This window comes from Meriones unguiculatus, chromosome 4 (assembly GCF_030254825.1).
Source record: "Meriones unguiculatus strain TT.TT164.6M chromosome 4, Bangor_MerUng_6.1, whole genome shotgun sequence".
In the NCBI taxonomy this organism is placed as follows: Eukaryota; Metazoa; Chordata; class Mammalia; order Rodentia; family Muridae; genus Meriones; species Meriones unguiculatus.
In genome coordinates this window covers 17995010-18021302 of record NC_083352.1, presented here as the reverse complement: position 1 = coordinate 18021302, position 26293 = coordinate 17995010, and the positions used below count along the sequence as shown (strand labels likewise).

Below are 26293 nucleotides of genomic sequence, written 5' to 3'. Positions count from 1 at the left end.
TGCAAAAAGCAGCTGTGCCAGAGACTTCCCTCCAGGATTATTATGCTTGTTTTCTTCCATAATCCAACTAATCAAAATGCTGCAAGACACAAGAAATGATCTCATTCCCTACAAAAACAAACAAACAGAACAGTTGTACTCCTGGCAGAGACGGGTATATCTAAGGAACGTGAAAATGTAGTTATTATAAAATTTGTTGGGTTTTGTTTTGTTTTGTTTTGTTTTTTTCCCCTTGAGACAGTCTCTCATCATGTAGCTGTGTTCTGGAATCCAGCATGTAGACCCGGCTGTCCTCAAACTCACAAAGATCCTCTTGTCTCTGCCTCCTAAAGGACTAAACTACTACACCTGGCCATAATATACTATTCTGTCAAGCAAACCAAAAAATTCTGCTGTGAATCCATCTGTCCCTGGACTTTTTTTTTTTTTTCTTTTTAGCTGAAAAACTTAGCTACCGTTTCAATTTCATTTGTTATGGTTCTATTTAGGTTGTTGGTCTCTTTTTGGTTTAATTTTAGTAGTTTGGCTGAAACTAGAAAATCACCAAATTTCTTGTGGACTTTCCAGCTTCATGGAATACAGATTTTTTTTTTTAAAAGTAGTTCCTCTGAAATTCTTTGGCGTCTGTTGTGGTGTTTTTCCGTTCATTTCTGTTCTGCTGATTTGGCTCATCTCTCTCTTTCATTAGTTGGGCTAAGGATCTGTCAATCTTGTTTATCTTCTCCAAGTACCAGCTTGTAGGTTTGTTGGTTGTTTGTATTGTTTCTTTTGTTTTATTTCATTGATTTCTGCTCTGGTTTTTATTATTTCTCAGCATCGAGTGGGTTTGGATTTGGTTTGTTTTTCCAACTTTTTTAGTTGAATCATTAAGCCATGTATAGATGCTCTCATTTTGTAAACATAGGCACTTAGAGCTCTGCATTTTCCTCATAGGACTGCTTTTTGTGCACCACAAAAGTTTTTATGTGTTTAGTTTTGATTTTCACTTAATTCCAGGAAGTTTTTTTTCCCTTGGTTTCTTCTCTGACCCATTCATCATTTAATAATGAATTGTTTCACCTCCTTGAGTTTCCATATTTACTAGAAGTTTGTTTGCTGTAAACTACGTTTTATCGCATTGTGGTCAGATTGGACAGAAGAGGAATTTCAATCTTTTTGAACTTGTAAAGATTTGTTTTGTGTCTCAAGATGCGGTCTGTTTTAGAAAAGCTCCCCTGTGCACCTGAGAATGGGTGTGCTCTGGAATTTGGATAGAACAGACTGTAGATACCTCTTACATACGTTTGATGTATGGGATCAATTAATTCTAGTGTTTCTCTGTTCCTTTGTTGTTCAGATGACTTGCCTACTAGAGAAACTGAGGTACTGAGGTCACTGCTAATCATGGATTGATGTTAATCTGTGTCTTTAATTTCACAGTAAATTTTTTATGAAACTGGATACTCTGAAGTTTGGTGGGGATGGATTTAAGATTGTAATGTTGTGGCTGGAGAGGCGGCTCAGCAGCTAAGAGCACCCGTTACTCTTACAAAGGACCCAGGTTCAGTTCCCAGCACCAACATGGTACATCCCAATCCTCTGTAACTCCATTTCTAGAGGATAAAATAAATCTCAAATTTTAAAAACTTTAAAAATAAAAAATGTAAAGGATACCAATGTCTTCTTGGTTAATTCTCCCCTTGATTAGATTGCACTGTCCCTCTTCATCTCTTCTCATTGGTTTTTGTTTGAAGTCCATATATTAGGATGCTGACATCTGCTTGCTTTCTGGTCCCATTTGATTAGAGTTCTTTTGTCCATTCTTTTACTCAAAGATAGTCCCTATCTTTAAAATTAAGATGTGCTTCTTGTAAGCAGCAGGTAGGTGGGTTTTGCTTCTTGATTCATTCAGTTAGTCCATATCTTTTGATTGGAGAATTGAGGCCATTGCTATTTAGTCATTACTGAAATGTGTTAGTTGTGGTCAGCAGATTGTTGACTTTTTGTGTTGTTGCCATCTCATTACTACTTTGTGCTTTAATAATTATGGCTTCATATTTCTTATTGTCTCTGTGTTATTCTTGTTCCTCTTTTCATCACGAAATAATATTTTCTGTACTTTTCTTATGTTTGTTTTCTTGGATATAATTTTTCTAGGTATTTTTTATCATGGGAAGTTTTTCCTTCTCCTTCAAACATATCAGCTTTGCTGGATACATTGTTCTGTGTTGGCTATCATGCATACTCTTTTACAACTTGAAATGCATTGCTCCAGGATCTCCTGGCTTTCAGGGTTTCCATTGAGAAATCTGCTGTTAGTCTGATGATTTGCTATATATGTTGTGGGTTTTTTCTCTTGTAGATTTCAATAATCTTTCTTTGTTGTGTATATGTTGTTGTGTATTAACTATGAAATGCCATGGAGATGTTCTTTTCTGATCTTCTCTAGTTTGTATTCTGTGTGCTTCTTGTATCTGTATGGGTGTGGACGTTTTCTTCTATGATTTTGAAGATCTAGTCTCTGCCATCAAGTTGGGATTCTTCTCTCTTATCTATGCCAAAACCTTTTTTCCTCCTCCTCCTCCTCCTCCTCCTCCTCCTCCTCCTCCTCCTCCTCCTTCTTCTTCTTCCTCTTCTTCTTCTTCTTCCTCTTCTTTTTCTTCTTCTTCTTCTTCTTCTTCTTCTTCTTCTTCCTCTTCTTCTTCTTCTTCTTCTTCTTCTTCTTCTTCTTCTTCTTCTTCTTTTCTTCTTCTCCTCCTTCTCCTCCTCCTCCTCCTTTTCCTTTTCCTTCTCCTTCTCCTTCTTCTTCTTTCAGCATTTCCCACATCTCCGGTATGTTTTTTATTGTGATTTTAATTTTTTTTCATGTGCCTTGCTTATTTGGTCTAGATCTCTACTTTTATCTTTGAAACCTGATGTTCTGTCTTTTGCTTGATTTGTTCTACTTGTAAGGCTTTCCTTTGAGTTTTCTAGTTGGACTACTGGGTTTTTCAACTCCATCTTCATTTCAGCTTGAGTGCTCTTCAGTGTTTCTACCTCTTTATTGAGTTCCATTTCCAAGTCCTGAATTGTCTTTGTCGTTTTCATCAGTCCTAATGTTTGTGTTTTCTTGGGCATTGCTTAGGCATTTATTCTCCTTTAGCTCTTTCTCATTATTTCACTGAGCTGTTCCTTTGTGTCTTCCTTAAACTTCTTGAATTCTTTGAGAACTTTTATAATCATTCTCTTAATTAGCATGTCCAGGAGTTCATCTTGGTAATTCTCATTGGCAAGCATTTCTACAGGACTGACTGGTAGTTTTTGGAGAAAAGACACTAGTTTGATCTTTCCTATTATTGATATGTTTGCAATGAGATCTGAGTATGAGGACTTCCTTTGTTAGTTTTGAGTTTGTAATGATGAGGCAGGTTGGGAGAGAAAGAGATGTGGGCACGAGTTGGGCTTAGAGTTTGGAAATGGCTTGGGTGGAATGATGTCAGGTGGACAGAGTGGACGGGGATGGGATACCCTCCTGTTCCAAGCCAAGAACATAAGGGTAGACAGGTCTGAGCTGAAAACTTGGATATGACATGGAAGAGTCAGTGGCTTGTCAGATGGAGAGGAGGGACACTGGCTCATTCCCAGAGCTCCTCCACAGTGAAGGCAAGGAAGACCAGACCAGGCTGAAGAACTGGTTTGGGACTCAGGCTAAATTAGGTAGATTTCGGAAAAGGTTGGATGAAGAGGTCAGGGGTTCTCCAGGGCTAGATCCTGAAGGGTAGGGGATGTTCGGTGGGTATGGAGTTGGGTGGTGGAGGTGACACAAAGGGTCAGGTGGGTGGATGCAGGTGAGGCAAGTCCTGCTGAAAGGCGAGATGCTGGGCACCTCGAAGGAGGGCGTGTTACCCTGCAGAAGCCTAGAGTTCTGCTGCTGCAAGGTGGTCAGACTTCCAGGGCACTGTCGGAGGGCCCTGGACTAGACCCAGCAGCTTCTGGAAAAATAAGTATTAGGTGGTGGGGGTATTTACTAGGCTAGCCCCTGAAGGAGGATGTGGAAAGTCTGGACATGGAGTGGGGTGCCAGAGACAGCACAAAGTGGGGAAAGTTTTAAAACTCTGTGACCTTGATTTTTAACTTAGGGGGTTTAAGAGCTGTCTATTTCAAGCTACTGTACTTCCCCCAGAAGCCCTGTGTCCTGGTAGGTTTTGTTTGTTTGTTTGTTTTGTTTTTTTTTGTCAACTTGATAGAAGCTAAAGTCATCTGGTGTCTTACTGGAGATTACTATTGCTATGTTGAAATGCCATGACCAAAATCAAGTTGCAGAGGAAAAAGTTTATTTGGCTTACACTTTCATATCACTGTTCGCCATCGAAGGAAGTCAGGATAGGAGACAAGCTGATGCAGAGGCCACAGAGGTGTGCTGCTTACTGGCTTGCTCCTCATGGCTTGTTCAGTTTTTCTTATATAACCCAGGACCACCAGGCCAGGGATGGCCCCATGCACAGTGGATTGGGCCATTCCCCATCAATCACCAATTAAGAAAATGCTCTACAGGCTTGCCTACAGCAGTTTTATGGAGGCATTTTCTCAATTGGGGTTCTCTGCGCTCAGATGATTCTAGCCTGTGTCAGATTGACATAAAATTAGCCAGCATATCTGGGAAGAGGAAACCTCAACTGAGAAATGTCTCTATTAGATTGTCCCATAGATGAGTGCATGGGAAATTTTCTTGATTGATTCAAGAGACACTGCCTACTCTAGGCAGGAGGTCCTGAGACATATAAGTAAATAATCTTGAGGGAGCAGTGGGACACAGACGGTAAGCAGCATTCCTCTATGGCCCCTGTGCCAATTCCTGCCTTGAGTTCCTGCCCTGACTTCCCTTCGTGAGGAACATAAGCTCTAAACTGTAATAAAACGTTCTTCTCTAAGTTGCTTTTTGTCCTGATGTTCATCACAGCAGCAGAAACACCCCGAGGACTTGTTATGGGGTCTTAAATGTGCTCCTCTAGGGGTACTGCTGAGCTCATTCTAGTGGGCAAAGGACTGTACCTCCTGGAAAGAAGATCCATTTAGATAGGATGGTGGGCTAAGAGAGAGAAAAGAGACAGAGACAGCCAGAGAGCTGTAGTGAGGACAGGAAAGCTGTAGGTTTCGAAGAGTAAAAGAAGCAGAGATCTTGAGCATCCCCAACAGAAGGGGCAGGTCCAGAGCCCAAGGGCAGCTGACGCTGCAAGCAGAGTCTGAGGCATAAATGAGAGGCACCAGCCACAGAGAGAGAGAGAGAGAGAGAGAGAGAGAGAGGAGAAAAGAAGAGGAGGAGGGGGAGGAGGAGGAGGAGGAGGAGAACTATGTCATCAGAACAGAAAAATAGAGGCTGGAGAGATAGTTCAGAGGTTAAGAGCGCTGGCTGCTCTTCCAGAGGTCCTGTGTTCAATTTCCAGCAACCATATAACAGCTCACAACTGTCTGTAACTCCAGCTCCAGAGGATCTGACAATCTCACACACATAGACAGACAAGCAGGCAAAACACCAAAGCACACAAAAATTAATAAATATATATGTTTTTAAAGAACAGAAAAATAGCTTCCATCAAGAGGGTATGGGAGGGGCTCCAGATATGAGAGTGCACCTGAGCTCTGCATATGACTTTTTTTCATACAACATACTTTGATCATGTTCATCCCCTCCCCAAGCCCCTCTTAGATCCTCCCCACTTCCTAACCCGCCTCGATTTTCTTTCTCTTCCAACAAAACACAACAATGAAAATCGAAACAAAACAAAAATACCAGTAAGACAAAAAATGCCAAAATAAAACAAGTGTCTTCCTGACGCAACAGGCCTGACTCTCACGAACCCATGGGGACTGTGGCACCCATAGAAGACTGGCACAGGCTCAAGCTAGACAGGGTCCTGGGAGAGGGAGGTGGGCACGGGCTCCTAGCCTAACTATCTGCAACTGAGACCTATGGGCAAATGAAAAATCAGTTTGCTCCAATGGCAGGTCACTGAGCGTATTGAGCACCCTGAGACCCACGTCCAGGAGTAGCTGCCTGACACAAAACTAACAGGACCTTTTGTAGTCTCCCCAGGCTTAGCAGTCCGTAATAGTTGCAAAGTCCCGGGAGCAAGGAGTGGTCCTTTTAAGAGGAATCCATCCTATTACCCAGGTCAGCCCCAAATTCCGCTGATTCCCCTACCTCAGCATCCCAAAATATCATACTGCTCATTTTTAATGAACACCTGCCCTGTCTCAGGCTTGTACCTACGTCTTAGTCATAGACAAATTAGTTCCAGGCAGACTGATTAATTCAGCTCAAATAAACCCATTTTTTTGCTCAAGAAAAAGAGAGCAATGACTTTGAATACCATTTATTATGCACATCTTTATTCACCACAGCAGATCCAGGGGGTGAGACGGCCTTTCCACAGCAGCGCGGGCTTGCTGACTCGTCGGCCACTAAGCAATGGGCACAAAACCAGCACGCTTCTGTTTTTATTTTGTTTGCTCAAAATCACTGGCAGTTAATGGCTCCAAAGGAGAGACTTGGGGTTAATTCTTCGGAGACATTTTCTTTCCCGTTGGGGTGACATTGGAAAGATCTCGGGTGTCGGTTGGCTGTGTCTCCGAAGACAATGATACCACTTTTGTACTGTCATCAAGAGCCTGACTTGGAGAAGCAGTTTTGGGTTTGCAACAGGTGCTAAAAGGGATGGCACAAAACACGAGATCTGAGGGCAGCAGGTTACACTCATTAGCCGGCCTGGTGATGACGAACCTGTGAGGGAAGCCAAGGATGGATTCTGAGACTGCAGTTTGACAGTGTGGCTACAGCAATGCCCCCAACAAAGAGGACACTTTAATCTGGCTTTTCTTTTCTTCTCTGGCGCACAATAACAGGAGAGGTCCTGGAGTAGAAATGAGGGGGTTGACTCTCATCTCTCTGTAACACGCCCACCTTGGACTTGGTGTTCCAGCTCTGTGGGAGGAGCTTTTCTCACGTCTTAGAGAGAAAAGGGACTGCTCTGGGACAGTTCACCTCTGTTGGCTTTTTTGACCCCAGGTTCACCTGCTTTCAATACAAATATACTAATCCTTTCAGTTAGTACAGTTCTGAACACCGAGGCAAACTGTGGTGGGAGGTGGGAGTCAATGGCAGAACACTCGCCTCACGGGCTCAAGGCCCTGGGTTCCACCCCTAGAGCAGCAAGCAGACGAAAGCAAGCTCAGTGCTTGACTGGGGAAATGCTCCTTTGACTGGAAAAACTAAAGGATACAATTCACTCCCTAGAAGACACCTTCACGAGATAGCAAGTTTAAGGCAGACTTCAACAGGTGTGAATTAATACGGAGAAGATGACCAAAGCGTAGGCAGACTGACCTTGTGTGACTTTCATCTGCCCTCCTGCATGGCTTTCCCCAAAGGTCCTCTCTTAACATGCCAGCTCGCCCCCGCCCCTCCTTAGGGGGTAATCTATTAGTCACCATTCCCCACCCAGTCCTCTGTGACCCTGCTTGGTTCTAACTCGCATTTAACACAACCTCACATTCCTTTTAGAGGAGAAATCCCACCTCCTTCCTTGAGGACCTCTCAAATATAAGTTGTGTATTCTTCCAAAAACCATATTCTACAGATTTTCCAGATGTGTGAGGGGCAGGATTTAGAGCTGGGAAGAGTGGGGCAGAGGAATATATTTTACATAGAACTCATTGCTATTTTCTGGTGCTGAAATCAGAGCACGGCTCGCCCCCACTGTCCTAAAGGTTCATGTTTTAAAGCCAGTTATCGCCCCCAACTAATCCATCAGTGTCAACTCAGGCCGCCACGTTTATTTAGGTCTTTGGCACTTGGATAACATTTTTCTTCTAACTCTAGCTGCATCACACCTGTTCATACTACAGTGTCTGTGTGGTCTACAACTGTGTCACTCAGGCTCACTTCTCTGACATCTGCTACCCAAAGGTCCTCCATCTCCAGACCACTTTGCTGGCACATCCAGAATGTTACCAGTCCCTGACACTGTCCCATGTCAGAAATCCTAAATTTCAGTAAATCACTCCCACCCACAGCCTCCCACCATCCCTTTCTCTCCATTCCCTTACTCTGAGTGCATCTCCTCCCTAACTTCATCAGGACTTCAAGTCCCTGATCCTTTGAGTGTACAGTCTCCCATTGCCTCATGTATCCATGACAACCACCCAGCAGCCAATCTGAACTTCTACCTCTTCTCAACTCCTTGTGTTACTCCTTCTATCTTCTTTCTATGCTGTGACACTCCTCCATCTCCTCCTGCACTGCATCACTCCTCCATCTCCTCCTGCACTGCATCAATCCTCCATCTCTCTGCACATCACTCCTTCCCTCTCCTCTCTGCACTGCATCACTCCTCCATCTCTCTGCACATCACTTCTTCCCTCTCCTCTCTGCACTGGCTACACACTAAAAAAAATCAGTGCTAAGAACACTCCCCAGACACACACCTGCCTTACCATACACTGTTCATTTATCCCTTTTCTCTTGTTAATACACTGTTCTTCCCTCTCTTCCTTCTTCCTCTCCTCCCCCTCTTCCTCCTCCTCCTCGCTTGAGCCCACTACTTGAAGTAATCTTATTTGTCCTTTGCCTGGAATGGGACAACCTATTTCTACTCTTTCACTTTTTTCCCCTTCTCCATGTCCACTAACTGCTCACACTCCTGGCTTAGAACTGCACAATAGTGCTGTTCTAGATTGTATCCTTTTTTCTTTCCCTTTGATCCAGATAGATATCTTCTCTCTTTCCCACAGCTAGCAGAATGATCTTTTAATAAAATTAAAGTGTACTGAACAAAGTACACTGATATTTCAGAATACAAACCACAAAGACTAGGGAGAACATTCATTAACATTTCTCAGTGAATCTAGCAGAAAATCAGGGTGTCTCCCTGATGTGCCCGGTGGCTTCATGGATGGGGGAAGTCATAACAGAGTTCTTATTTAAAGGCTACACTTTAGTTTTCAATAGGAACAGAATCTCCATTCTCCTTTCGAGGTCAGCGCTCATAGGGTCACACCGTTCCTGCTGTCTAGACCTAGCCTTCCTTATTATTACATCATTATCTATCCTCCTGCATTCTGTTCTGGAGCTCTGGACTTGGCTTTCACAGAGAGAAAGTGGCCTTGGTTCTCACATTTAAAAGGTGGCTAGCAGTTTTCAAAATATCATACTCCCCTTTTGTGTTCTGGGTTGTGCTCCTCTTCATCTATCATACGGTATAAGCCAATACACAGGATCCCATAAGTATCCAATGAGCCACAGAACAGTTGGCCAAAGGTTTTTCTTGGCTGGGAAGAGAGCAGAGTAACAGGTGTTTGCTAAGCACTTTAACCAAACAGTTGCAAGAACTTACCTGAGTTTTGGTTGCTGGCCCTTGAGCTGTAGACATCTGGAAGGCCTGGGGTAGCAGGGGAAGGTGGGAGGTTACTGAAGTTTATGGTTACTTTGGAACCCTTATCCTTTTATCCTTCTGGTTTTCTCCAGAGCATCTGGGGGGCAGAATGTGACATGTGCTCCTGCACATTCATCTACTCCTGCTTTTCTGGCCACAATTAAGAATTAATAATGAGCAGCAGGTCCAGAACTTCAGTTTTAGAGGTGAACTGCTGGTAATCTCAAGCATTCTTGCTCTAAAGCTATGGTCAGCAAGGTCACAGTTCAAAGGCAGTGGCAGGTAGGCGTTAAAATTATTTTAGTAAAATTGTGTTTGTTTCTTAGTTTCTTTCCTAACCTGGCTATCACCCAAATAATCAAGTCTCTTAATACAGCATTTATTTATCAAGACTTACAGCACAATCTTCAGCAGTTATTACTCTATATTTAACCTTCTCTGGCAGTCTGGCTCCCTCCCAGTATAAATCCCTGAGACACTTGCATATTCTGGCTTTCTCTGCCCAGCTGAATCTCTCCTGATGGCTCCTGGACCTTTGCTCATGGCTGAATCCCTTACTTTGTCTCTAACTCCTCCTCCCCTGGAAGACAGGGAGTCCAACCCTATTTTCTCCCCTGCTCAGTGACTGGCTGTAAGCTGCTTTATTGGCACATCAGGGGACAACTGGGGAGCAGTGTTCACACAACATTGAGACAGGAGATTCTCAGAACAAGGATTGCAACCAGATATGAGGAGTATAAAAATCAGCATTTGAATTACACAATAACCTTATAGGTTATCTGCATCCAGAAAGACAAGGTAAACAGCTGCTCAGTTCTGGGATTCCTGAGGAAAGGTCAAATTTAGGACAGAAATGCACAACCATCTGCTGTTGCCCCGGAGACCAACAGGAGATATTGCAGCAGCTCTCCAGGCTTAGTACTCGCTTGTCAACTGCCGGTGAGAATCCAGAACCACCTAAATGGCAATGGTATTTGCACCTGGAATATCCAGGCACCAAACACAGGCCACGCTCATTTTGACACTGTGTATCAAAACATGTGCAGCACAGAGGTCTAAAGAGCAGCAATCCTTTGAGGTGACCTCTGCTGATATCCACTGAATCTATAAAACATGTCTCCTTGTTCACGTGCACCCTGACCATAACACTGGATGAGTGGATATAGTGGCAATCAAAACTAAAACAAAAAACAGAACACGGAGGGAGAAGTAGGCTCCCTGTGACCAGGCTGCACTCTGCTTTGGTTCCTGAATGCAGAAATGAGCCACTGCACATTGTCCAACTTGTTATCTGGTTGTAGTCCACCTTTGACAAGCTCCCTGGGTTAAGAAAGTCAGCATAGTTTATCGAACCAGAGGCCTTCTTTGACTCAGTCACAACGCTCTGCCTGAGTACAGCTAGCCTGACCAGAATTCTTCAGCGTTTTGGGTACTGAGGCGATAGATAGTGAGAACATGGACCACACTCCTTGGCTGCAGCCTTGCTGCAACACGGTCGAGACTGTGCTGGCCTCGGGGGAGCCTCAGCTTCCTGGTCTGCTAAATGAAAAAGTCACTTAACTCACGCTGTCATTGGATGAGACCCAGAAGACTAAAATCAATGCAGAGGGGATCTAGGACTTCTGGGAAGGCTGAGATCAAGGGGAGTACGTGTGACAACAACCTTACAGCGGCATTGTCTCATGACAAGGTGAAAGGGCAAGAAAGGCCATGCATGAGAAAGAAGGGAGGAGGTCAAGCCCGCCCTTCTACTGAAAACCTGTTCCTGCTCCTGACATCTGGTCCATCACATCAAGTAATCATCTTTTAATGGGCTCACTCTTCAACACGTTTGCATGGGGTGCTGAGTTTCCAGTACAGGATCTCTAGGGGGCACATTCAGACATAGCGTTGGGCCTTTCTGATGTGGCCTGCAGATTCAGCTGGAGGGTAGAGAAACAACTGCCTTCTCTGTCTTTTGAGATTTTGCAAAGAATAAACACAATCGATGAAAATGTACTGTGTACAGCCACTCTGAAGCTGTAACACTTTATTGTATTAAATATTTACCAATCATTATTTCTGTGTTGTAAGTCAGTTATGAAACCAAGCAACCTAGACTGTTTTCAGGAACTCGGAGCGTTAAGGAAGTAGGAAGATGCATTATGGTAAGAGTAGACTTACCTTGATGTCTGACAGAATAGTTTGGTCTAAAGAGAGAAGTCCCAGCTTACACCGCATCCTCGCAGACTGGATTGTGGCACCGCCGTCCTGAGTCTCACAGTACTTGTCCTCAACTAAATACTGTTCCATCTGAGAGCTTATGCCTCCCGTCACTAGCATCTGAAGTAATTCCAGGACATGGTAGTTGTAGAAGGCCTGGAAAGCAAGAGTAAGCCATGTGTGAAATCAGAAGGGCCAACCCATGAATGGCAGAGGTGCTGAGACATGAAGATTTAGTGAGCACCACCGTTTGAGATCGGCTGGATGGTGCAGAACACTGCCTTTCATTGTCACTATCAAAATCAAGTGCAAGTTGGCAGTTTGGGTAGGGAGCCAGGTTAGTCACAGCAAGGAGAACAAAACAGTGAGGCAGGGCTTGTTCCCAAGGAGCAGACACTGGAAAGTGAGCAACAATGCTGACAACCCTGAGCTCTCTCCCTCTGTTACGACCAGAGCAGTGTATCAAGCCACAATACCCTAAGGATCACCAATGTGCATTTTGTAAATGTATATATACCTACTGAGACAGAATTTTTCCTTAACGTTGCACTGACATTGCTGTCAACTACACTTGAGGTCTTTTGGATGTGAATCTACTTACATGCCTTTGAATAATGACCTACTTAAAGCCACACAGTGATGTCACGCATGAACACATAGAGGTGCCATAGTTCTTTTCAGCATCCTAACAGTTATAGGTGTCAGATAAGAAGAGTTTTAGAATCCTTGCTGTTTTCGTCACTCTTCTGTTGCTGTGAAGAGACACCATGACCAAGGCAATGCATGTGAAAGAAAGCGTTTAGTGTGGACCTGCTTACAGTTTCAGAGATTACTCCATCATCATGGCTGGAGGATAGTGGCAACAGGCAGATATGGGCCAGAGAAGTAGTGAGAGCTCTACATCCTGGTCCATAGGCCAGGATGAGAGATAGAGAGAGATGTTGGGCCTGGTGTGGGCTTTTGAAAACCCAAAGCCCACCCCTCAGTGGCACACTTCCTTCAGCAAGGCTAGACCTACTAATCCTTTTAATCCTTTCAAATAGCACCACTCCCTGATGACTAAACGTTCAAATACGTGAGCCTGAAAGGGCCATTCTTATTCAAACCAGACACCTGACATCCAGATAAAACCAAAAGAGAAAATGGGGACAAGTTCTCACACTGAAACAAGCTTGAGTCAATACATTCTGAGGTGTCTTCATAAACTCCCTTCTCCAGAATTACTGCCACAATCTTTCTTACATAGTAGGTTTTCTTTTTTTTTTTCTTTATTAATTACACTTTATTCACTTTGTATCCCCCCTGTGGTTCTCTCCTTCCTCCCATCCCAATCCCTCCCTTCCTCCACCCTCTGCATGCATACCCCTCCCCAAGTCCACTGATAAGAGAGGACTTCTTTTCCTTCCTTCTGATCCTAGCCAATTAGGTCTCATCAGGAGTGGCTGCAGTGTCTTCTATGGCCTGGTAATGCTGTTTCCCCCTCAGGGGGAGGTAATAAAAGATCAGGCCAATCAGTTCATGTCAGAGACAGTCCCTGTTCCTATTACAATAGAACCCATCTGATACTGGATACTGAACTGCCAAGGGCTGCATCTGTGCAGGGGTCTTAGGTTATCTCCATGCATAGTCCTTGGTTGGAGTATCTGTCTCAGGAAAGACCCCTGTGTTCAGATTTTTTTGGTTCTGTTGTTCTCCTTGTGGAGTTCCTGTCCTCTCCAGATCTTACTGTTTCCCACTTCTTTCATAAGATTCCCTGAACTCTGCCGAAAGGTTGCCCATAAGTCTCAGCATCTGCTTTGATAGTCTGCAGGGCAGAGCTTTTCAGAGGTCCTCTGTGTCAGATTCCTGACTTGTTCCCTCTTTTCTCCTTCTTCTGATGTCTAGCCTCTTTGCCTTTCTGGATAGGAATTGAGCATTTTAGCAAGAGTCCTCCCTCTTGATTAGTTTCTTTAGGTGTACAGATTTTAGTAGGCTTATCCTATATTATATGTCTATATGAGTGAGTATATACCATGTGTATCTTTCTGCTTCTGGGATAGTTCACTCCGGATAATCTTTTTCCAGATTCCACCATTTACCTGCAAATTTCATGATTTCCTTGTTTTTTATTGCTGAGTAATATTCCACTGTGTAGATATACCACAATTTGTGCATCCATTCCTCCACTGAGGGGCATCTGGGCTGTTTCCAACTTCTGGATATTACAAATCAGGCTGCTACAAACATGGTTGAGCAAATGTCCTTATTGTGTACTTGAGAATCTTTTGGATATATGCCTAGGAGTGGTATAGCTGGATCTTGAGGAAGTGCTATTCCTAGTTGTCTGAGAAAGCGCCAGATTGCTTTCCAGAGTGGTTGTACAAGTTTACATTCCCACCAGCAGTGGAGGAGGGTTCCCCTTTCTCCACAACCTCTCCAGCATGTGTTGTCTCTTGAGCTTTTTCATCTTAGTCATTCTGATGGGTGTAAGGTGAAATCTTAGGGTCGTTTTGATTTGCATTTCCCTGATGGCTAATGAGGTTGAGCATTTCTTTGTTTCTTTGCCATTCGATATTCCTCTGCAGAGAATTCTCTGTTTAGCTCTGTACCCCATTTTTTATTTGGATTACTTGATTTTTTGCTGTTTAACTTCTTTAGTTCTTTATATATACTGGATATTAGCCCTCTGTCAGGTTGGTGAAGATCCTTTCCCAATCTGTAGGCTGTCGTTTTGTTCTGAGGACAGTGTCTTTTGCTTTACAGAAGCTTTTCAGTTTCATGAGGTCCTATTTATTAATTGTTGCTCTTAGAGCCTGTGCTGTTGGTGTTCTGTTCAGGAAGTTGTCTCCTGTGCCAATGAGTTCAAGGGTATTCCCCACTTTTTCTTCTAAGCGGTTTAGTGTGTCTGGTTTTATGTTGAGGTCTTTGATCCACTTGGACTTCAGTTTTGTGCAGGGTGATAAGTATGGATCTATTTGAATTTTTCTACATGTAGACTTCCAGTTAGACCAGCACCATTTGTTGAAGATGCTGTCTTTTTTCCAATGAATGGATTTGGCATCTTTGTCAAAAATCAGGTGTCCATAAGTGTGTGGATTTATGTCAGGGTCTTCTATTCGATTCCATTGATCCACCAATCTGTCTCTATGCCAGTACCATGCAGTTTTTAATATTGTTGCTCTATAGTACAGCTTGAGATCAGGGATGGAGATACCTCCTGAAGATCTTTTACTGTAGAGAATTGTTTTAGCAATTCTGGGTTTCTTGTTGTTCCATATGAAGGTGAGAATTTTTCTTTCAAGGTCTGTAAAGAATTGTGTTGGTAATTTGATGGGAATTGCATTGAATCTGTAGATTGCTTTTGGTAAGATGGCCATTTTTACTATATTAATCCTGCCAAGCCATGAGCATGGGAGATCTTTCCATCTTCTAATATCTTCTTCTAATTCTTTTTTTTTTTTCAGAGACTGGAAATTTTTTTCATACAAGTCTTTGACTTGCTTGGTTAGGTTCACACCAAGGTACTTTATGTCCTTTGTGGTTATTGTGAAGGGTGTTGTTTCCCTAATTTTTTTCTTGGCCCTTTTGTCTTTTGTATACAGGAAGGCCACTGATTTTCTTAAGACAATTAAATAGTATCTAAGACTTTTATTCATTATTTATTTTTGAAGTTGACAAAACAAAGTAATGGGTTTCATGATGGTATCTGTGTGTGTTTGTGTCTTTATATTTTCCTCCCCTCCCCACTGTTCTCCCCCATCCAATTGCTTCCCTTTATCGCCCTAGTTGGCCTCTACTTTCCTATTGCATACATTCTACTGCTCTGCATATTCCCCACCTCCTTTAAATAACACACACACACACATATACACACACACACACACACATGAATGCATATATAAAACTTTAGATTCTGCATGTGAATGAAACATGGTATTTGTTTTTCTGCATTTGCCTTATTCCACTTAACATAATGATTTGTGGGTGTATACATTTTCCTGTAAATCTCATGACTTCTTCTTTATGACTGTGGAAAATTCCATTGTGCTTATGTACCACATTTTATGTGTTTCCATGTTGATGGGTTTTTGGCTGGTTTTGTTTCTCATCTGTTGTGAACAGCACAGCTGTAAATACAGATGTCTAAGTCCTTCTGTAGTATGTTGGCTTGGAGCCCTTTGAATATATGCCTAGGAGGTAGATCACATAATAGTTCTTATTTAATTTTTTACTTACAAATTCCATTTTTAGAAGAAAGTCAATTTAAAAAATATTTACTTTTTTTTAGAATGTCAATTCTAACTGTTTATCAGTTCCTTAATTTGCATAATCTTTGGATATTTATGTGATATTTTAATTTGCAAGGGTTTTGTTTGTTTATTTTCTGAGACAGGGTTTCTCTGTGTAGCCCTGGTTGTCCTAGCACTCCAGTCTGTAGACCAGTTTGGCCTTGAACTCACAGAGATCTACCTGCCTCTGCTTCCTGAGGCAAGTTTTTTAAAAGAATAATAAAGCTCATTAAAAGTTTTTTCTGTGTGCATGTATGTGTACACGGTCCGTGTGGAGGCAGGGTCTGTGTCCCTGGATCTTGCATTACTTCGGCTAGGCTAGCAGCCAGCAAAACTCTCCTGCCTCCATCACCATCCGGTGTGCACAGGTCCACACTCGGCCTGTCATTTGGTGCTGAAATCTAAACTCTACACCCTGTTATTGTACAGCAAGCACTCATAACCGCTGGGTCATCTTCCAGCCAAAGTTTTAGATTTTCACAGTGTCTATAGAAATTTACCTTCCCAGCAGCTGTGACTAAGGTCCACAGTACCCTACACCCTGGCCAGCCTTTGTTGTCATTTGTTTTGATGGCCATGCTGCCCTGCATGAGACAGAATCTCAGTGCAGTTTAATCTTCCTCTCCCTGGTGGCTGAGGTTGTTTTAGAACTGATGGACATGGTCTCCATTGTTATGTTTTATTTTATTTTTTGCTTCCCACATTTCTATCTGTTTTTTGTTTTTGTTTTCCAAAATGTCCATTTTCTTACTAAACTTTCTTTCATCTGGCTGACTTTTAGTCCATCCTTTTGACCCTCTTGTTCAGTCCGCTGGCTTTGTTCGCAATGCTGCTTCCCCCTCAAGGACCCAGGGTCGGATTCATCTGATACGTGTGTCCTCGTTCCAGTCACTGATCTTTTCACCAGAGAACTCTTGCATCCTCATGTGGAATTTCAGTAGATGTCTTTGAGTTCAGCTGATGAATTCTGATACTGTAGAGGCCTCATCTCTCTTGTGGTTGTGTTGCGGTTTTGTACATCTTTTGGTTCCCATGCCTTTCCTGTTCATGTGGCTCTTCGCACTGAGCAGTCTAGCTTCGAAAGCTCAGCTCCAGCACACAGCGGCAAAAAGGGAACAAAGTGCTGTAGCAGCTATATCGTCAAGTCATACAAGGTAGAAACACTCGCTTGAATAATTTATAGCCTAATAGTATATTATCAATGACCACAGATCTGAAAAGAACAAAATGGCTGTAGAATGTGCTATGAAGTTAAACATTATCTAGGGCAAGTGCAGGAATGGTAAATGAAGCAGAAGAAAAGTCACAGTAAATAGACGAAAGCAGAAAGAAGGAAAGTGAAAGATAATGGCACGAAGGAGTGAACAAGAAAAAAAAAACATGAGATTGGAGAAAGATAGTCAAATTAAAAAAAAAAAATTCCAGTAGTGAAAAAGTTAAAAAAAAAAAAACAAACTAGATAAATGTAAGAAGGAGAATAAAAAGTAGAAACAGGGTGTATTAAAAGATAAGAAGGTGATGTCAAGATACCTCTAAACGTAGATAAGGTGAAGAAACATAGAGGTCATAGTTGCCCCCAAATAGAAATACGTATAAACAAAACTAGAAAAGTATACAAAGCAAAAATATAAGTAATTGAAAACTAGAACTATAGAAATCCTGTTAACCATGTAGGAAAACAATCACGTGAAGGGTAAAAAGATGAGGTGCTGCAGTGGTTTCTTTCTGGGTCCTGGAAAACTGGAGACTTACATGCATGGGGAAGTCAGTGGACATGTGAACTGACTGTCTCTTGGTCTATGCTGTACAAGGTCCACCTTATCTATCTTCTGAGTGACCCATTTCCTTCTTGGTTTATCAGTGGCCTCTGCTGGCCACACCCAGCTTTGCATTTTGTGTGTTGGGAAGTTTCTTATTATCCTGAAACTTCTCAGATTGGATATCTGGGTAGCTGCTTTAGCTAGCAGTTTCTCCCAAGTGTGCTGGGAATGTAGGAAGGAGCCAACAGGCACTGGTATAGGTCCAAGCAGGGGAACTGCCTCTGTACCTTCAAGGGACAAAGATGTATCGTGTATACCCTTGGGCCTACAGCACTGGACAAACACATGGCTTCCGAATTTGATCCACCTGCTGACATCATGCTGATAACTATCAAAAGTCCAGGGCAATTCTCAGCTGCGGAGATCTATTCCCAGCCCTAACTGTGGCCGCATCTATCCTAGTGAAATGCTTTGTAGCAAAGGGAGGAATGAGCATATCCAAGAGGCTGTAGAAAGAAAAAGAAGACACAATTACCCAAACACAAACTATACCTAAGAATGCCAACAGCCCCAAACAAACAAAATAACAGCAGCCAATACTAATATTTTAAAATCTTAATGTCCTCAAGTCCCAGTCTAAAGACACAGGTTAGTTGAATAAATTAAGAAAAAACCCTATCATTTTATTGTCTATGAGCATCTCATCTAATCTTCAAGGATAGGCATCACCTTAGAGTCTAAGGATGGAAAAAGTACTCCAAGCAACTGGACCAGAATACAAGCAAGCATAAATATCCTCATATCTGAAAAAAGAAACTTCAAATCAAAACCAATCAGAAGAAATAAAGTCACCTTATCCGAGTCAAGGGGAAAAATTAGAAGGGCATTATAATCCTAAACACAGATGCATCAAACTCTGGCAGACCCAATTTCACAAAAAGTATACTATTGTATTATATAAAAACTGAAGCTGGGAATGGTGGCACGTGCCTTTAATCCAAGAACTCAATTCTGGGACAGAAGGCCAAAACAAATAGAACCGCAACAGGAAACAAACAAACAAACAAACAAAAAAAGTACAGACAAATATCCCTGATGAACAGATACAAAAATTCTCAAAATACTTAAAAAACTAAATGCAGACATAAACAGATCATCTATAAAATCTGTCCCAGAGATGCAGGGATGTTTCAACATTCCTAAGTCAATAGATATGATAAAACATATAAATGGACCCAAAGACAAAAATCACATGATAATTTCAATAGGTGCAGAATATGATTCAAGAAAATGTTGAAATTTGAAAAATTTCAACATGCCTTATGACAAAAAAAAAAAAAAAAGATATCCTAGGGAAGAGGATTTTAACTGGGAAAGGAGGGTAAAACAGAGAAAAGAGGGGAGAAGAGATAAGTAATACTAAGAATATTTGAAAAAGCCAGAGAGGAATATACTAAAAGCTCAAAGTTTAAGTGGAATTATGCCACACAGGGTGATTATACTCCCCACTATCATAACTAACAAACCCCAGTGCCCAGAATGGAGTGGTTGGAGACTCAGGAGTTTCTAAAACAATGTAGGCTATGCCTGCTATGCTTGCCTCCCACAAGTAGAAGGTTAGAACCTAGTGCCAAAGACACCATACATTTCAGACACAGGATGAGGAGGTAACAAGCAAGAACTGGCCTAGAAGCCTCCTCCCCAAGGACGAGTTCTTGGGGTATCCAAAGGTGCTGTACAAGCTTCAAGGGAGGAAAGCAGTAGATGGTCTGACCTAGCTGTGAGGCCTGCAAACCACACCTCTGGCCTCCACGGGCTCCAACGCTCAGGTGCATATATCCATGCACAGACATATACACATAACTAAAAGTAATGTGATAAGCCTTAAGAAAAAAAAAAGAATTTGTGAGGCCAAGTTGCCTAGAAGACTGCCTGAGGAAGCTGGGCATGTATGTACACTATAGAGGAGGGGAGCCGGGGGCATCAGCAATGTCTGTCAAGGACACAGGCTGGAGTGAATGGCAGCCACAGGGCACGTTGATGCCACCTGGACTATACTGGAAGGAATAAGATGTTGTCTTCCTCCAGCAATCTTGCTGAGAAGTCACATGTGAATGGGGAAACAAAATGGCGCTTAGAAAGAACCTTTATTACTGTACCACCTCGATGATGGCAAATAGTTTTCTCTCTCTGAGATGGTACCTTGGCTGGAGAAATGGACTTGAGTACCCCAGCACCTACCTTGGGTGACTTACAACCACCTGTGACTCTAGCTCCAGGGGATCTGGCACCTGCTTCTGATATCTGTGGGTATCTGCACTCATGTGCACAACCCTTACCTCAATATTTAGACATAATATTTTTAAAAATATAGTGTAATTTGGGTCTGGAGACATGGCTTGGCTGTTAGGAGTACTTGCTGCTTTTGCAGAGAACCTAGATTCAGTTCCTAGCACCCACATCTGGCAGCTGCTAAACACCTGTAACTCCAATTCCAGGGGGGATCCAGTGCCCTCTTCTGGTCTCCATGAGCACTGGACACATATGGTGTACATACAAGCAGCCATACACATACACAAAGAGATAAGAATAAAAAAAAAAATGTGAAAAGGTAAATGGTACCAGGAAGAGAGGAGTCAATGGAACTGGAGGCTTGGGAAAAAGGCCATCAGAGCCTTGGCTGTTTCTTTTTCCATGTGGATGAGGTGATTAGAAGCCATAGCACTAGGAGGCTGGCAAGTCTAGTGGGAAGGAGAAAAGAGAACACAGCACTCTCTCTGATTATTTTCAAGGGTTTGGTTCAGCTCATCATATCACTGTATTGCAGTGTGTTCATGTCGCTGTGCCACACATCACTGAGATTGAATAGCTGGGGCATAAGGCACTGGGTGAGTGTTTAGCAGTCCAAGATCCAATAGAATAAGGGTACCTTCCACTGATGCTCCATTGCTACCCAGGCTCTTACCCATTTAACCAAGACACAGCCCTAAGTTGAACATGTAGTACTAAGGTGTCTTAGTGGTTAGTTGATGGCCAGCCTTACTTTTCAACTCATGTGAGAAACTCCTCTAAAGGACACACCTTTGTAGCCTTGTCTCTTTCCCATCTTCTTCTGAGGTTTTATGTAGCTTATTTTCCTCCCTAGGAAGATGTCGGCATCTTCCACTGACAAAAACCCACTTGTCCAGTAAACAAAGACATGCTGGGAGGATGTGGCACTCAGACTGTACATGACCAAGCTCAAGTTTACACAGGGAGTAGACGGGAGGCATCACCAAGTCATAGTGCCAACATCTAGTTCAAGACTATATGAAAATGTGTTTCTATGATGGCTTATAGTATGTGTTATTTTTATTTATTTTTCTTTTCCTCATTATTTATTTATTTATTTACTTATTTATTTCTGTTTCAAGACAGAGTTTCTCTGTATAGCCTTGGCTGTCCTAGAACTCACTCTGTAGACCAGGCTGGCCTCAAACTCACAGAGATCTCCCTGCCTCTGCCTCCCTGAGTGCTGGGATTAAAGCTGTGTGTACCACCAACACCCAGCCTGTTATTTTTTAATTTCTACAATTCCAGCTCTTTTTCCATCTATCCTTCCAGCTATGGTTACAACATATCCCTCAAAAAGCATGCGTGGAACACTTAATTCACCAGGCAGTGGTGTTAAGTGGTGGGACATTTATGCCTCATTAGTTATGAGTGCAGAACACCCATGAACGGGTCAATCCATCGTCTAATTGGAGTGTGACTTACCAGAGGAATAGACTCTTGATTGAAAAGGATGCTTGACCCCTCACCCCTTCGTCTCTTCTTTACAGTGAAAACCACAGCAGGAAGCTCCTGCACGACATACCAAGTGATGCCAGCACTGCCCTTGGGCTTCGGAGCCTCCAGACTCTGAGCCAAGTACAGTCTGTTGTTTACAAATTACTCAGCCACACACATTTTGCTATCACAATATAAAAATGCACTAAGACACTGTTCTTTTGACAACTAAATAGAACTTTTGGCTTTTTTGCTGTGAGTGTGTGGACTAGTAGACAGTGATTTACATCTCAATTTTTAGGCTGTCCACAGCCTAAAAGAATCTGAAGATAACAGAGAACTGCACCCCTTCTACAATATCTCTCTCCAACAGGTCAAGCTTATCAACAGTCACCTTCTGCCTCTTATGCCAGTTTAACTGTTAGAAGGCTGACTGACACCTTGGTGGCATCCAGTTACAAAGCTACCAAGGCTTAGCTCAGAAAAGTAACCTGAATTGACTCCCTTCAATGCAAACATGTGCATCTTGGACAGGATTAATGTTGCTTACCCTTCAGGATGGCCTGTCGGCTCGTCTAACAGTACCAAGGTGATGGTGTTTATCTGAGAGCTCAATGGGGTCTTTGTGATGTTCCCTGTGGCTAAGGGGAATAGAGCCATGTAATCTCCTCAGGACTAAAGAGCATGGAGGCCATGAAGAGACTTGTACATGTACCAGCCATGCTATCCTAAGTGTGCAAACTGCCTTTGAGGCAGTTTGAGGCAACCACACACTTCAGGAATAATGCCTAATTCTCCATGTGGAATTACAGAAAGCAGAGTGTTTCCCTAACTTTCCTCAGAGCCTTGTGCATTTAAGATCTGTATATTGATGTTTGGTCTTTTTGTAACCTTCTCTTGAAATATCCTAGAGGGAGGAATCTGTGAGGTGATGGATTGTGTGATTTCCTTTCAGGAGTTTGTACAGTCATTCATTCACAAACGGCTGCACATAGACTCTCTGGGGCTAAGATAAATTCAAATTCCTCAGATACCCTGGGTAAGCTCTTACCTTACTCTTGCATAGAACATTCTTCCACAAGGCTCTGAGTGGCATCCACTCTCCTCCAGATAATGACTTGCCATGTGTCATTATCTGTCATCCCCTTCCCTGGTCATAATGGAAACCCCTTTCCTGAAGTCCCATATTTCCTATCTCCCCTGACCTTTGCCCTTGTATACATTTTTTCTATGTTACTAGTCACCCATGTTTAAGCCAGTTACTGCTGTATCCTTGCACAGTGCACAGAACAATGTGGATGTTCAACTGCTATTTCAGAGTGGACTCTGTTTGGGTTGGTCAGGTACTATGTATTCTAATGCTAATAACTGGCCCCCAAGATCTGGTTAATCTGGTTACACCCCAGACAAGCACATTCTCACATACAACAAGTGATGCTATGTAACTTTGCCTCCCAATTATTCCTGATTGGTTAATAATGCTGCTGACAGCCTGGGCTGGGCAGAAAAGAGGTAGGCAGGGCTTGGGAAATCATGAGGGAGAGGAAAGAGAAGATGCAGCAAGAGGAGAGGATACAAGAAAGAAGGAAGTAACCATGGGACAGAATGAACCATGAGCATGTGGCCATGAGTACAGACTGATGGAGCGATCCAGCCCAGACAGGATAACTTATTGGCAAGTAACTTAGGATATGTAGCTGGAAGATAGTAAAATAGCTTAGAGGGTGGATATCTGCCCAGCTCTAGCGCTTTAAAGCTTATAAAACAAATTACAGTCTCTCAGTGAATTATTTGGGAACTAGCCAGGGTAGAGAAGCCTTTAAGAGTCTTAATATATTTTATACAACATGACTCTATCTATGGGAATCCCTATAATGCATGCCAGGCATCTGGTTACTGCCATAGACTTCCTGAGCCATCACCAGGTGCTTAAAATGGAGCCCAAGAGAGGGGCAATGCAGAGGAAGACTTGACTTAGATCTCAACAAACCTCATGCTCCTATCCAAGGCCAAACCTTTTCCCTTGAAAGTCCTGTGTCTCCTTATATGAGCTACTAGGATGATCTATAGAGCTCTGTCACCAAGAGGCCTAGTCTTCCCAGATGAATGTGAAGATCCAAGTTCGGTACCCATGTCCCCAGGCATCTAGGATCTCTGCACCAGGACTGAAAGATTATAATCTTGAAAGTGTGAAAACATTAAAAAAAATGAAAAGCTTGCAGAGTTGCCTTTTTGGAAAATTAAAATGAGGTTAGAACTGTGAGCTGCAGCCTCTCCAGGAGGGCTTGCTCTGGGGTCTCTGGCTCATCTGCACCTACCGTAGCCAGGAGAGAATCCAAGAAGTTTCCTGAAAAGACGGTGCCCGTGGAGAATGCAGTGCTGAGATGTAAGCTAGTTCCTTTGACTTTCTCATCCAGTCCACCGATCTGCTCAATAAAGTGGATGTTGGAGGGATTCTCTGCAAGGCAACAAGATGGAAAGGCAGGGACAGCACACATGGGAAATGAGAGATTGCTGTCTATACTCTTAAACCCTATCCTCTCTGGCACAGCAAAGCTCTGTGGGGGAGAGGGTCCCATGTCACTATGGAGTGACATAAAGACATAGCTCAGTCAGTAAATGGCTTACCACACAGCAGGAAGAGTTGTCTGAATCTATGTTTAAAAAGCTACAAGACTAAAAAAAAAAAAAAAAAAAAAAGATGCCTCGGCAGTTAAGGGCATTTGGCTGCTCTTCCAGAGGACTTAGGATCATTTCCCAGCATCCACATGGTGGCTCACAATTGTCTGAAACTCCAGTTCCAGGGGATCCCATATTTCCTTTTGGCCTCTGTGAGCACTAGGCAGTCACATGATATACAGGCATTCACACAAAACACCCATAAACATCAATTAAAATATAATTAAAAATTAAAACAAAGAGAGGCTGGGTTGGTGGTCCATGCTTATAGTCTCAGTGCTGGGATAAAGAGGCAGATGGACCCTGGAGCACTACCAGCCACACTAGTTCACTTGGTGAGCTCCAGGCCAATGAGAGACCCTGTCTCAAAAAATAAAGTGGGGTCTGGAGAGAAGGCTCAATGGGTAAAAGTACTTGCTTCCAGGCTTGATAACCGGAGTTTGATCCCTGGGACACATGTGGTTAGAGGAGAAAACCAACTGTCCATGTCCTCTAACTTATACATATACATACCATAAAACTTTGTCTTAATTCTGCTAGGTCATTTAAACCATTGGCCTCAAAATTCCTATCCATTCTCCCTTAGGTTGCATATGTTATACCAAAGCTAGATAGATCCATAGCGCCCCTATTTCACCCTGACCCTTTCCAGCAAAGAGGAGCAAAGAGGGGATGGTCTGGAAGATGTTTTGTTAGCTAATGTGATGGTGGGTGTCTGTTTCCAGAAGGTCTTTAACTGAATAAATCCTGTGGTCCCTGCCAAGCGGCTAGACACACCTCATCTCCTGCCCACCAACTTAATTAACCATTTCTTCTCACTATGCATGTAATGTATTATATCTTGGAAGTTAGAGATGGTTAAAAGGGAAGAAACAATTAAGATACACATTAAACTTGTGGCCATCTAAGCTTCAAGGTGGTTGCAATAGACTGACAGGCATAGGTTTAGATGCTTAGAACAAGCTTCAATGCATGATGTCTCTAGTTGAGTAGAAGGCCAACAGAGTATCCAAACAGCCCCATAAGGTCTCTGGAGCCCATTCTTGTTCTGTAGCCCCTGCCTGCAGATTCTAGAAAGAACCTGAGGCATCAACTAGAAGTCTCTCCCTTGAACATTCAGCTTGAAACAGAACTTACTTAGTTCAGTGAGAATGGGGATCTGCTGGTAGCTTTCTTTTGTACTTTTTTTAAGAAAGCATTTTGCATTCTTTTCTCCTACAAAGAACAAAGAGACAACAAGTGCAAATAAACAGCTCATAAAAGTCAAAGTCGGTCAGATATACAGTAACACAATGTGATCCAATGCAAAGTTACTTTCTGGTCCAAATCCCAAATTCATTTCTGCATTTAGCAAAAGATGTTATAATTGTCCCTTGATAGCTACAGAAATTGGAGTCCCCATAACTATCAATCCTTGGATGCTCAAGACCTTTCATAGTTACTTGCATATCACCAGTGGGCATTCTCCCAAGGACCTCACATTACCTCAGAGGGCCTATGATACCTAATATAGTGTAAATATCTATAATACTAAGGTTTGAAGAACAACAAAGTAGGGTCTGTAAATGCTTAGATGGTTGATATAGATGTATTTTCCCCTGAATTCATTCTGTCTGTGGTTGGCTTGAATCAATAGATGAAGAACCTTTGGTACAGAGAGTTGAATGTATATTTGGTCTCCTCTCTTTTTGGGAGGGATGGTGTGGTGTGGTGTGGTGTCTCTGAGAAGCAAGGTGTTTGAGTGCTATCACAGCCACGTTAACATTCTCAGAGAACTTTTAGAAGACTGCTGATGAGCTGGTGCTGCTGTTTCGTGAGTGCTTCTAGAGACCCTGCAATAGGCTCCTAGCTCTGTGTTATCTGTCGCTTCAAGAGCCTCTGGTGTATATTGCTCATGTCTTCTTTCCACTCTTCAGAACCTAGTGGCACCCTGCTCTGAGAACCCTGTCTCTGCCTGGAATGCCTTGGGATTCTGTAAAGAATAGTCTTTGATGTGGGGAGGGTAACAAGCAGAGTCCTGCAAGATAAGAAACTTAATTATCATCTATGTTCAAATGATTTAGTTCGCTGCCTAGGTTTGCTAACTGTTGCCCCTGCAGTGTGACAGGGTACTAACCAGGGCATCACTGGCGACCCTTCAAGCCTCCCATGTACGTGTCCAGGAGGCCTGGTGCTCATATGGCTCCTTTGGATGCCCTTATGGAGTCCTCACTTCTTTTCACCCAAG

The 26293-nt window shown here is 42.8% G+C and overlaps 1 protein-coding gene across 1 annotated transcript in view; it reads right to left on the bottom strand.

Moving 5' to 3' along the window:
* Positions 1-6345: 6345 nt before the first annotated feature.
* The window catches only part of Kcnu1 (potassium calcium-activated channel subfamily U member 1), a 100272-nt gene continuing 80324 nt past the window's right edge, over positions 6346-26293 (bottom strand). The window contains exons 23-27 of the mRNA XM_060381357.1: positions 25204-25281; positions 23706-23845; positions 11553-11747; positions 9175-9285; positions 6346-6741 (exon numbers count right to left, since the gene is read on the bottom strand). Of these exons, the coding sequence (XP_060237340.1) occupies positions 6514-6741; positions 9175-9285; positions 11553-11747; positions 23706-23845; positions 25204-25281 (752 nt within the window). The 3' untranslated portion in view covers positions 6346-6513. The remainder of the gene's footprint in view (positions 6742-9174; positions 9286-11552; positions 11748-23705; positions 23846-25203; positions 25282-26293) is intronic.